The sequence below is a fragment of the Epinephelus lanceolatus genome, chromosome 1 (assembly GCF_041903045.1).
Source record: "Epinephelus lanceolatus isolate andai-2023 chromosome 1, ASM4190304v1, whole genome shotgun sequence".
Lineage (NCBI taxonomy): Eukaryota > Metazoa > Chordata > Actinopteri > Perciformes > Serranidae > Epinephelus > Epinephelus lanceolatus.
The window spans coordinates 34,470,235-34,484,054 of NC_135734.1; the positions used below are offsets into that span (position 1 = coordinate 34,470,235).

Here is a 13,820-nt window from a genome sequence, read left to right on the forward strand (position 1 = left end):
TATTTTATTTTTATTTATCTATTTATTTTTTATTTATTCAATTTATTTGTTTTTATTTTATATTTCGTTCTTTTTTAAATACATTTTTCTGTCTGCATATTTAAGTTAAACTTCACATAAATTTATTGATCAGCTGATATTTGATTACAATGTTACACAGCTCTACACATTTCTGTAGGTACTGATATTTACCTGTTGTATGTACATTTTTATTTCAAAAAAGGCAATAAAACTGAGAAATGTCTGAAAATAGGCCAAATAAAGGAACTCCTGCAGAATGAAAAGATGACAACAGAAAAAATGTTATAATATTCTACGACTAAATTAGTCACTGAAAATGTAACTACTTCCTCCCCAACACAGGTCTACACATTTCTGTAGGTACTGATATTTACTTATTGTACGTACATTTTTATTTCACACTTTCATGGATAGATAGATAGATAGATAGATAGATAGATAGATAGATAGATAGAATATGATAAGATAAGATGAGATAAGATAAAATGAGATAAGATAGAGTAGAAGAATGTCTCCTGCCATTTGTCACTGCTGTTGTCAGACAGACGCCATCATGCAGGACTAACACAAGCCCCTCTCTGAGGAGGTCTCTGGGGAGCCCATAATAAGCCATTAAACAGGCGCATTAGGAGCAATGAAAAGGCTCTTAGTGCTTTACCACTGTGGGCCACCTGGATGTTTCTCTGTGTGGCAGTGGGCGGCGGCTGTGATTGCCTGATGGCTCCGGGCTGCAGGGAGGGGAAACAGAGGAGATACATATGATGGTGTTTGTGTGTTTGTAACCGTCTGTTTCCAGTTAGGGTTGTCCAAGCACGGTGCTCTTTGTTCAAACACAGACTGGACCATAACGGCTGGTAAAAGGTGTGGCATGTCTACTGTGCTCTCAGTTGGTGTTTATACAACTTTAGTGAATAGAGATATGTCTTATTTTGTTACAATGTTATATTGGGTGAAAATACAGTAAAATGATACCATTTATTATGAGGACCCCCATTTAGAGATGTGTCTGGGAGCACTACAGGCTCACTGTGGGTACCACAGTAGTTTATTGTTGGTGTTATGGCATTGAAATTTAAAAAGTTTCACCCTAATGAATGAATTCAACCTTTTAATGTCATTTAATTGAAATGTTTGTATGTGTATTTTTAAAAGAGATCTTGATCTTAGTGAGACTACCTGATTAAATAAGGTTATATACATGTTTTTTGTCTTCAAACGTGCCCTGGGTGTAGCCTGAGCATCCAACCTAAATTTGATTTTACTGTGTATCTGTAATTTTTATGACACTGCAGCTCATTTTTAATATGTGATTTTGAAGCAGTTTCTCCTCAAGATGAAGAGCAGAGACACAACCTGTGGTGTAATAAGGCATCATCTGAACCTTTAGCTACGGACACAATGAAAGCATGAAGAGGTCAGTGAAATATAATTAATCATAATTAATAATCAGCCCCATTCAGCCACCATCACTGTCTCAGAAATGTGTCATAGTGTCATTACAAACTCAAGTCTAAACGTCTCACAAACATCAGGTAAGTGGCTTTTTTGTTTCCAAGGTCAAAATTTAAACCTTAAAACACAATACAAATGTCATTTTGTGTGGATTGTTCCTTTAAAGCTGTTGACTAGAACCAAACGCTGTCCGTGGTGCTGAAATCTGGACTCCATAATCACCAGCCTTCTGAAATGTGTTTCTTATTCTCGGCTTTCCAAACGCTTTGCACCAAACTGCTGGGCTGCAGCAAACACATAATCTAGTCGATAACACAGACCGTGTGCTACCTGTGATTGTGATGCAAATGTTAATGGACTCTGAGGTCCTCTGATTAGCCTGATGTGGGCTAATTTCCCTCCTCTGCAGTCCCTTGAGAGCCCGGAGTGCCTTTTCACTGTCCTCTTATTAATTGCAGAGTGTTGGGTGGTATTTTTCTGCCTGGCTGGGCTCACAGACAGACAGACAGACACATAGACAGACAGGCAATCATGGGTTAAATGTCAGGTGATGTTGCACAGAATTGACACTTATGCTTCCAGATATTGTAATCTTATATAAAAAATCTTTTTGCAGCATTCGCACCTCTTTCACTCCCTCAGCTCTTATCCAGGCGCAATCTGGGTCGTGCGTCAAATGAGTCATGTAACATCCCCTCACACTCACACACACTCACACACACACACACACACACACACACGCCTCGTCATTACCCTGTCTCACTGAAAACATTTAATGGAAGAGGTAATGATAGCCTACAATGAAAGTCACTGTAGACCTACATAATTGCAGCCAGCGACGCCATGGAAACATAAAACCCAGTTTGCTCTTCATGGCGCAGTGGAATAAAAAATATAACAGATGTTGCAGCAGCTTAAAAAAATATTGAAGCTCTACAGTGTGTATTTTTTATGTTTATTATTTTCCACATGATTTGTTTTACTTTATGGAAATCACTGGAAGCAGGTGGTGGTCCCAGTTTTTGCAGATCTTCGTGTGATATCAGACAATTTACCTCCATTGTTGCGAAAATTTGGCTTTTTATTTTTGTGATTTTCGAGGAAAAGATGGGGGTTGGGTGGGTGTGGGCGGAGGGAGGCAGGGAGGGGTTACATGAAGGCGGAGAACCTTGTGCCAGCTCACCCATGTGTGTAATGTGAAAAAGGAGAGCCGGGGGTGAAACACTGAGGAGGGGGTGCGTGGGGGGTGGGTACACTGGAGGAACTGAATTGGAGGACACAGTGAGATCACAATGCCATTTTGGATTTGACTTTCTATCACTAAAAAAAGAAAGAAAGGCATCACCGGTGGATGTTATCGCACATGAGGGTCAAGCACAAAGCAGATAGAGAGCTTTGATTGGTCATATCTGTGTCGACAGAGACGAGGAGTCCTCTGGGACGTGGCACCCTGACCCTCTGATGACTCTCAGGATGGGTGATAAACTGAGCAAATCACTTCAGTCCTGCCAGAGCTCAGAGACAGAACCCAGATGATTATGAAGTAACCGTGATCAAACACTTTTTAGAACTAGCAGGGGCGTAGGTTTCATTTTAACATTTGGGGGGCACATGTGAACTGGGGGAATTAAGGGATATTCTGCCAAAACAAAAAAATAGCATCACTTAATCTCCAACATAATTTTTATGCATCAATTTGGGCTTTTTTGCATTTCTTTATGGTGAAAATGGTTTGATGATGGTTTGATGGTTTTGATTGGAAAGGGGGACTTGCGCCGATACACCCAACACATTCTCTTTTTTTCTTTTTTTAACTTTGTCTATTGGGTTTTTCAACAGACCATAGTTAAACAAAGGAGTACAGATGTACCACCCAACACATTCTCACTCTGACCTCGGCACATATCAACGTTTGGTCATGGACTTTCACGTCAACATACAATGAGCAAGGTACCCTGGGTGAGTTGACGTTCTGGGACACTGTGTCAAGTTCTGCCTGTTACATGCATTGTCTTCTTTCAAAATACACTTGTGTTGTCACAGGAAATGTAACGTTTACAAATAGTCTCTTTCAAAAATAAACACACTACACTGGTTGATGTTTTTTTCCTTCCCTGGTTGGGATTAATGGCAAAGAAAACATGTGGTTGGGTTTTGGAAAAAAGAACAGAATTTGGCTTACGAAAGTTAAGCCGGCAAATGTTCGACTTGGGCAGGCAGGAGGGGTCGTGGATAGGTCCAACAACTACCGACCTCCACCCAAGAGAACGGTCTTCGCATCCCATAAAATCCTGAAGCCAAATTCTGTTCTTTTTTTCCTAAACCCAACCACATGTTTTCTTTGCCATTAATCCCAGCAGGAAGACCGCTCTCTCCGGTGGAGGTCAGTAGTTGTTAAACCCATCCATGACCACTCCTGCCTGCCCAAGTCAAGCATTTGCCGGCTGAACTTTGGTCCTTGTCCTGCTGCATTACCCCATGATGCAACCAGGCATGCCGTGTACCATGCCGATGTTAAAGGACACCTTTTTTTGTTGGTTTCTGATGCCCTTCCCATCTTATGTGGACTTTGTTGCTCTTTATCCATAATTTGTGCGTCCACCACTGACAAAACATCCTCACTGACACACATTTTGTGCCCATTGCTACATAAAGCCTTGTTGAGTCCTCTGCTATTTTCATGTTTAACACTAAGGGGGACCTATCCCCTTCTTTGGCCCCCAAAATCTACACCTATGCCTATACACACCCCTCCCACCTCCTTGCATGGACTTTGTTGCTTATTATCCTTAATAATTTGTGCTTCCACCAGTGACAAACCATCCTCATTGACACACATTTTTTTGCCCAACACTACATAATGCCTTACCTAATGCATTTAAAATTAAGGGGGACCTGCCCTCTTCATCCCCCGAAATCTACGCCCATGTCAATGCCTGGAAAGAACATGAAGGTGCAGCTTATTGTGTGCGAGAAAAGCCTCCAAACCTGTTATATCCATCAGTATGAGACATTTTCCCACAGTAGCATGGGGTGAAACTTGCATTTTACACTGTGTAACAGAGGCCTCAAATGCGCCAGTCCTCGTGCACGACCATTTGCGCGCGCCCGTGTGGGATTCATCCTCTGATTATAATAAGCCTAAATGTTATTGTAAACCGAATCTAAAACCCTCCCCGTTAATGAGAAACCAAATATTTGTTGTTATTATAGTAAAATAATAATGATTGTATTATCAGTGCGGCGGGTCGTGGGAAGGTGTGGGGCGGCTGTAACCTGCTGGCTGCTGGTGTCACTGCTGCTCTTTTCATCTTGCAGCACACTCCATCAGACAGCGCGGATCAGAGGAGGGCTGCAGCCCGCTGATAACAGCCTCTGTCATTAACTCTTTCATTCAGGGGGCTGAAGGCAAAGCAGCCATTTTCGTTCCCACAGCTGAAAAAAATACAAAAAAAAAAAAAAAAAAGCCAGCGCGCACACAAAGGCGAGACAGGGGTGAGCGATTTATTTGTGTTTTATGATTGAAGATCCTGTCGTTTAAATCAGGCTGGAGGTTTAACAGAGATGCACAGGCCTGATACAGCTCGGCCTCATCTGAAGCTGGCAGGGAAATCATCCTGATGCAGCTTTGGTTCGACCTGGATTTAAATTAGGGTTATTAGATAAATAAAAATCGAACAGTTTGCGCCAAATGGGTTAAAATATTCTACTTTTTTTTTTTTTTTTTATAATAATTTACACTAACAGTGCCGGTAGGTATGCAGTGTTTTACCCTGCTTTAAATCTCTGACACACACTCATATTAGGCCATTGATTTATACTCTAAACAAAAATAAAAGCAGACTTTTGTCCCTGTTTGTCACGTGATGGTCACCAGTTGGAGATGTCTCTTTACTCTGCTGCATCCCAGCCCTGATCAGGTTACATCCCATTCAGTGAAACAGGTTCAAAGCTTTTAATACGTCACATTACTATTATCATTTCCTGGAGCACAGAGCAAACAGTCTGGATGCCCACAGACCGGGTTACAGTATACTTACTGTATGTTAGTTCAGGCTATTTGTGCGCAGAGCGAGGCCGCTGCTTTGTATCATGGTGATGAGCTCTGATACTGCAGCCTGAGGAAACACTGAACATGGTGGACACAAAGTACTAGTGACAAGGCAATGTCAACAAACTGTTTACAGCACTTTGGGCCTCGCTGGCTCAATCACTTAGGCTACATTAACGGGAACAAAATCACTGCAATTAAATCGTTTTATATTTTGTATAAGACGAATATAATGTGACAGGGAAATTAGAAAGCGTTTAACCACCGTTTTACTTGAATATATGAGACTATTCTTCCATTTTTAAAAGGTTTATTTTTGCATGAAGCAGGAAATTCTACTTACTGTATATTTAGGGAACAATTGGAAAAAGGCGACTTTCAAAAAAATCTAAATAAATCCAAAATAAATAAAGAGTTAAAACATTTTCTATATCAAAAATTCTTTAAATCAGCCTTTCTCATGTTTTTCAATTAACAAATCTCCAAGCAAAAACACAAATATATATTTTTTTCTGAACGGAAACGCCGCCATGCCTCAGACTGTCACATCATCACCGACACTGAATGAGTGAATGAATGAAAGAGAGTCCTGAATGGAGACTAAAAATAAATAAATCAGATCAAAGTGTACGCAGAAATAAATATTAACAACTTTAAAACGTTATATCTAAACGTGCAGTCCTGAGTTCTTTATCTTACCATCATTTAGCAAAGACAAAATGCACAAAAATATATTTTTCCCTTCATCATCAAACGCAACACGGTTTTTAAACCCGATCCATGTAATCCAAGAAACAACTTGGGTTACTATTCAGATGCTCCACGTCCTCTTCTAGGTGAAAAGAATAATAGCTAATAAAAAAATCAATTGGATTTATTTAGGAAAAAAATAAATAATAGTATTTTATATAAAGTGGTCCAAAGAGTTTGCGTTTGAGTCAAATTCCAGCCTCCTTTTATATGCGTAAAGTTATGCAGGATTTGAGGCCCCCGGAATGTCATTGGATGTCAGGATGAGGTATTATAGATTATGGGTTGGGGAAGGGGTGGTGGGGGTACTGCAAGCACCTCCCCTAGAAATGCAGCAAATCTCTCCCGTTTTCTCCTGGTGGGGCACTGGGAGGGCTGGAGACGTGCTTTGCATTGGCAGGCTGATGAGGACACGTGTCTCCTCCCTGCCTCCCCCTCCGGGCTCCACGGTACCGCATTGGCATCAGTAAAGGCACCTGAAAACCCGACGACCGACTCCTGGAAGCGCTGCTTGCCACCTTATAACCCGCACGAAAACGATATTATAGGCCCTACAGAAACCTGTGGCTCGCCTTTCTTCGTGCGTAAAGCTTTTGCGCACACCGCCGAACTGCCTCAGAGACTGAATAGGTGCGCTATACTCGTCGAGCATCAGAGCGCAGTGCCAAGATGCAGAAACGGAGCAACGACGTCTGAAGGTGACATGAACCTGGGGATAATCAAGAGCAGCAGGCGTACACTGAACAAGAAGTGGAGATAGCAACTGAAAGAAAAAAAAACAACCGTCGGTGTCTTGAAACAAAAACTTGCGCTTTTCCTCTGATGCAGAGAACCAAGAGCTGTCATCCAAAGTAGCCTCACGTTTTTACTGACTGGAGGAGAGCGCACACACTAATTAAGCTGCAGACAGTTGAGATTCAGGAGAGGAGCGAAAAATGGCGACGTTAATCAGAAGCAAGCTTTCTAATAAACTGTCAAATGCAGCCACCGCCGTCTCCAACAAATCCCAGGCGAAGGTGAGCGGCATGTTCGCCAGGATGGGGTTCCAGGCCGCCACCGACGAGGAGGCTCTGGGCTTCGCCGCCTGCGATGACCTGGACTACGACCACCGGCAAGGCATGCAGATGGACATTTTGACAACCGACGAGATGGGAGGAGAGGGGAGCGGAGATGGAGGCGGGCTGGAGGGGGACAGCCACTACCAGAGGGACGGCACCGGTCCGCCGCACTCAGCCTCAAAAGACGGAGAACCGGCGAACGAGCTGTCTGAAGTCAGACCAAAAATCACCGCATGGGAGGCGGGCTGGAACGTCACGAATGCAATCCAGGTAAAAAGACGCACTTCGCGGATTATAAACGGGCGGTTCCGGTGCTTGGTTCTAATTGGCTGAGTCGCCTCCAGAGCTGCTGTGAAATTTGAGATAAAGGCACACCTGCGACCGCGTAAAATGATTTTAATATTCATGTTCAAAAACACCAGGTTCTCTCCCTCTGAAGCAACTTTTCTGCTTTTAATAATGCTGTAAATAAATCACCTAAATTACTTTTAGCTGCAGAATTAAACCAGTTTTTATTGTGATATATTTTTATCGGAGGAATGCAGAAATTTCAGAGCAGCTATGCGCTGGAAAAAACACGGAGGCAGTTGATGCCCTGTGCCCCCCTTCCTCCTCTTCACCCTCCTCCTCCCCTCAACACACACATTCTTTGTCTGTATAGTGATGTCCACTGTCACCGATGCACGCCCCTGATAACACTTACGCCGCATGGCAATGAATAAATCAGTCTATAAAGAAGAAAATATAGACTTTGAGCGCAAAGCTTTTAGATTATTTTGGCGCTTTTACACAATTTATTAATTACAGCTTAAAAAGAGAATGCATGGAAATATGTTAAGATGCCTGCACACATTTTTTCAGAACATATAAATTTAAATAGTCTTGGCAATTAAATTTGCAGACAAAAATAAGTAGAAAATATATATTTTTTAATGTGCGTAAAAGAGGCGCATTTAAAGTGCGAGGATTTTACTCGAGACTCTGCGTGTTGTAGGGCTATGCGACAAAAATCCCTAGACGCAATCCTTTTCGTGCATTATCACGGCCGTGGTCACGGCGGTCACCGTGACGTCAGAATGTGTCTCCTCCAGCTCGTGGTGACGTCAGAGGCGGGCGGATATGCTCAAAGCGAAGTGGAAAACCCACAACATGAAAACCGGGAGTGACATCCATTGAAGAGGCAGAGCCAAGGCCTAATTTCAATATGATTTATTAAATTTAAATTGAATAATATATTCAGAAAAGCATTAATGATTAAATGTTTAACAGTTTAATTTATTGACAACATGATTTTTGCCCTCTTTTTTATGTTTCTAGGGGATGTTTGTTCTTGGGTTGCCCTACGCCATCCTGCACGGAGGATACCTCGGACTCTTTCTCATTATTTTCGCCGCCGTTGTGTGCTGTTACACGGGGAAAATCCTCATTGCCTGCCTGTACGAGGAGGACGAAGACGGGCAGCTCGTCCGTGTGAGGGACTCCTATGTGGACATTGCCAACGCCTGCTGCGCGCCCAGATTCCCGTCTTTAGGTGGCCATGTTGTGAATGTAGCCCAAATCATAGAGCTAGTGATGACCTGCATCCTGTACGTGGTGGTCAGCGGCAATCTCATGTACAACAGCTTCCCCAACATGCCAATATCCCAGAAGTCGTGGGCCATCATCGCCACCGCCGCCCTGCTCCCGTGCGCCTTCCTCAAGAACCTGAAAGCCGTCTCCAAGTTCAGCTTGCTGTGCACACTGGCCCACTTTGTCATCAACGTCCTGGTGATAGCATACTGCCTCTCCAGAGCGAGGGACTGGGCCTGGGACAAGGTCAAGTTTTACATCGATGTAAAGAAGTTCCCCATCTCCATTGGGATTATCGTGTTCAGCTACACCTCGCAGATCTTCCTGCCGTCCCTGGAGGGGAACATGCAGAAACCCAGTGAGTTCCACTGCATGATGAACTGGACTCACATCGCTGCCTGCATCCTCAAGGGCCTGTTCGCCCTGGTGGCCTACTTGACCTGGGCTGACGCCACCAAGGAGGTCATCACAGACAACCTGCCCCCGACCATCAGAGCTGTCGTCAACCTCTTTCTAGTGGCCAAAGCTTTGCTGTCGTATCCGCTGCCGTTTTTCGCTGCTGTCGAGGTATTAGAGAAATCCTTTTTCCAGGATGGAGGACGCGCGTTCTTTCCAGATTGCTACGGAGGCGATGGACGCCTAAAATCCTGGGGACTCACTCTGCGATGTATCCTTGTTGTGTTCACCTTGCTCATGGCCATCTATGTGCCACACTTCGCCCTCCTCATGGGTCTCACTGGCAGCCTGACAGGTGCGGGCCTGTGCTTTCTGCTTCCCAGTCTCTTCCACCTCAGGCTTTTATGGAGAAAGCTGCTATGGCACCAGGTTTTCTTTGATGTCGCCATCTTTGTAATAGGAGGTATATGCAGCATATCTGGGTTTATCCACTCCATGGAAGGGCTCATAGAGGCTTTCAAATACAACATAGAAGATTAGATGCAAGCCATTGCTGGAACTAGATGTTAAATGCAAACCCCCCATTTAGTGAGAAAAAAAATTAAAAACACACAACCTCCCCGGCAAGCGCAGCCCCCCTCTGCTTGATTCATGCGTAAAAAGCGCGCACACAACACATTTCCGCGCTCATACAGTCGTGTATTGATTCAGAAAAAACGCGCGCGCACACAGACACACACTTACACACACAGAGATATAGAGCCGATGGCAGTGAGGGAATCCAGTGCATCCACTACACACTATATGGACAATACATGTTGTATAAATATGCGAACATATACATATTTTCCAGTGGAGTGAACGTTTACAATATTGACCTTAAACTAAATTTGCAACAAAGGGCAGTTTGTCTTGTCGTCGCTCTTGTGGTGCTTCCCACATGAGACTTCACTTCATGTAACGCTAGAGTTTGTGATGGACGGACTTTCGACAGCATAATGTGATTTAAGATGAGTTTATTTCAAAAAGAGAAAATTAACATTAAGAAATGCCACTTTCGTCTATAGGTAATTTGCAATATGATGGAGTGAATGTGGTGTTTAAAATCCAGAAACAAAACAAAAAAAAAAAAGCCTGGTGGACACACAATAACACAATGGCAATAACCAGCAGTAGAGACACACATATAGAAATATGTAAAAGAAAAAGCGGAGTTTCGTTAGACATGTGGAAATTGGACCTTCCTTCCTTCCCCTCCCCCTGAGCAGTTTGAAATACTGGAAATGCAAAATATCAAAGTACACAGCAGCTATACAAACTATGCATTGAATGTATGATATTTCAGACACACAAAACATAACGAAACTGGGAAGTGGAAATGAAACAAATCCTCCAAATTTCGCGTTAAAATGTTAAATGCTTTGATATTTGTTTTCTCCAATATTTGAAATTTATTTTACTGAGCTTTGAAAATCGGCACCAGACCTGGGATACTCCCCTGCAGCCCCTGGCCCAAATTTCAGCTATAAGATGGGGACCCCAAATTGAAATCCTGCACACTTGATTAACCATAATGCTTTTTTCATTACATTTAAAAAGAAACACGTGGCCTGTTATGAAATTAATTTCCCGTCTAGAAAATTCGGTGTCTGAAAATCTAACTAATAAAAAAAAATAAAGAGATCACTTAAAGAGGAAAATGTGCATACAGACATTTTTCATTCTGTGCAATCCAATGGGTCCTGTGGAAATGTTATAAAACCGTATGTGTAGTGTGTTATTGTGGTTTCAAAAAGATGGAATGTATATCTCAAAGTCGTTATCATATATCGTGAAATTAATATTAAAGAATAAAGACATAAGTGAAATTATATTGTAAAAATGTGTGTGGTTTTATGTAAAACGAAAAACGTTCAGAACATGTATTTTTTTCTCTATAATAAAAGACAGAAAATGATGGAGAAAATAGTCGCAGTTATATTTTTTTCCCCCAAATCGAAATTCAGGTAAACTGAAATCGTGTAAAGGCTGTGAAGGCCTCACGGCATGCAATATATATGTATATAATGTATGGGTTTGTGTGAGAGGGGGCGGGGTTGACACACGCCCTCTCTTCCAAATCCTTTTACAAATCCTACTACACATTTTTCTCTATATATCATATATAGATATTGAGAGCATGCATGTTGTGACCGGGCCTTGCCTCCCTGCATGCTCTGATGAAAATCATCCCGACAGACTTCCTGCTGCAGGCAGGCTCCAGGCCTTATGGTCGACCTGTTCATCCACTGTGTTGATTTTTCTGCGCAGTCAACATCTGGACAGAGCGTTTATTCTCTGAGTGGGCTAATCTCCAGCTGTTGAAACATCAAGCTACCCGGTGCATACGAATGCGCTCATGGTGAATCCACCCTAAACCACTGGCAGCTTTAAAGGGGCCAGTTCACATGCAACTAAACTATAGGGAGAGGGAAACAAATAGTGGTTGTGATTTTTTATTAAATTTGATGTGATTACCGGATTAACAACTGAGAAGCGCACGCAGATTCATCCTAAACACGCATATCATTGCAGGTAGAGCAACGTCTTTAATAATCTGGTTATAGCGCAGACTTTAGCCTCAGTTTAATGTGCAAAATAAAACCTGACTGAAATAATTCTGCCATTTTTCTGCCACAAGGAAACCTGTTAGTATTTCTATCTGTCAGAAAAAGCTATCAATTCATAGCCATAACAAATTAAATTTGAAGCAGCAAAAGAAAATAGCTTCATATAAATAAAGTCATGAACTAGACGAAGGAATTCTGCTAACAAACAATAATACAAATTTCCTTCTATAATCATCTCAGACGGCTTTACTGAATATTATCATGCCTCGGGAGCCACCTAGTGGACAGAAGAGCTATTGTTTAAACACAGAAACACTACAGCAGGACTGTGTTATCAGAGATACGCACCTTGCAGGCAGTGTTGGGAAGGTTACCTCTAAAATGTAATAGATTACAGACAGGGGCGTAAATACAGACAGTGCAGGCAGTGCCACCATGGAGCTACACTTGTGCTCAAAGAAGTCACATTAAATTAAAAATGGTGCCATTTGCTTTGGGCTATATGCCCTCAAAAATGCAACCCCATCTCCATCATTATTTTCCTATCTTCTGTTGTAAAATATTCAGCAGCAGTCTAAAACCAAATTATATACTTATTCTACATGAACTAGAAAAACTATGAATGTACTACATCCTCATGAGACCCTGCATCCTTGTATGACGACATCACAGCTTTACTTTAGTAAGACCACAATACACTTATCCATGTGAAAACAAGATGGCAACTACCTCTGCCAAGTCAGTCTGCAGCCGATCCAGACCTAAAAGTGGACAAGTCCAAAACCTGATCAAATTTTATGACTGAAACTTGTTTATGATCAATGTTTGTAGTTTGATATGGCAACAAATTTGACCAATTTTAGCAACAGTTAACAAGCTAAGACACTTTTAATTAGGGGGGCTCATTTGAAGACATTGGGACTTGATTATCGTTGACAATGTTTTTTTATACTTATCAGGTCCTACTGATCCCAAATAGCTAGGAGAAATTAAAAATGCATGCCAAACAAAAATGTAGGTCTCAGGAAGATATGTGTAAAAAAAACTATTCAATTAAATGAATAATATATTATTTAGTTTTATATTTTTGCAGTGATGATTACTGGGTAACATGCATGTTGATGTCGCCTAGTGTCAAAGTCTGTTTGATCATGTGACAAGATGATGCCATACAGGAGCCTGTTTTAGGTGCAAAATCTGTCAAGACTGATTCAAGCTGAGCTCATCTGCAAGTCAAGTGAGCAGTCATGTCTATTAATTATGAAAGCAGCAGTAAGAACAGAAAAGAGAGAAATGAACAGGAGGAAGAAGTAGCAGAGCTCCCTAAATTAGATTCTTCTAGCATTTCTATGAACAGCTGCCGTTGGTGTGTGAGTGCGCCTTGTAACTATTAAGAAGTGTGCACTGGGGCCTGTGGTAACTACCTTACACCACTGACTACAGACTTCTAGTGACTCTGTTAAAGCTGTAGTTAGTAATGTAACTATTTTAATTATTTCATCAGAGTGATGCAACTTATTACATTTGATTACTTTCCTAACAAATGATTTAAACTGGGCAACAAAGCTGAAATATGTCTGGAAATATGCTCTGCCAGAAGAAGACAATCATGAACAGCAAAAAGATGCAAAGCAACAGAGTGAATGTTTTATTCTACATGTCACCTTTTTACTTAAAGGAATATAGTTGAATTAAACCCCTTTGTAATCACCAACATATTTGTTAGTAAGTGTAACTTAATAACTAATCAATTGCAATTACATCAATTTTTAATTCTAGTTACATGTAATTAGTTACTCCCAAACACTGCAGGCATAATGTATGTTTTACCATTTTTATTCACCTTTAATCATGTTAGGAAGTTATTCTTTTGTTTGAGTAACTGTCAACCTTTTAACTGGCGTCCAAGGCACC

At 41.7% G+C, this 13,820-nt stretch overlaps 1 protein-coding gene across 1 annotated transcript; it reads left to right on the top strand.

Annotated features, from left to right (window-relative positions):
• Positions 1-6,617: 6,617 nt before the first annotated feature.
• On the top strand, positions 6,618-11,168 carry slc32a1 (solute carrier family 32 member 1). Its single transcript, XM_033625507.2, has 2 exons — positions 6,618-7,602; positions 8,650-11,168. Exons 1-2 carry the CDS (start codon positions 7,210-7,212, stop codon positions 9,835-9,837), a joined length of 1,581 nt encoding a protein of 526 aa, XP_033481398.2. The 5' UTR covers positions 6,618-7,209; the 3' UTR covers positions 9,838-11,168.
• Positions 11,169-13,820: the final 2,652 nt, after the last annotated feature.

Excerpts from the sequence above, each read along its gene's own strand:
- slc32a1 (XM_033625507.2), top strand. The coding sequence starts at position 7,210 with ATGGCGACGTTAATCAGAAGCAAGCTTTCTAATAAACTGTCAAATGCA. Across the intron at positions 7,603-8,649 it reads ACGTCACGAATGCAATCCAG|GGGATGTTTGTTCTTGGGTT; the intron begins GTAAAAAGACGC and ends TTATGTTTCTAG.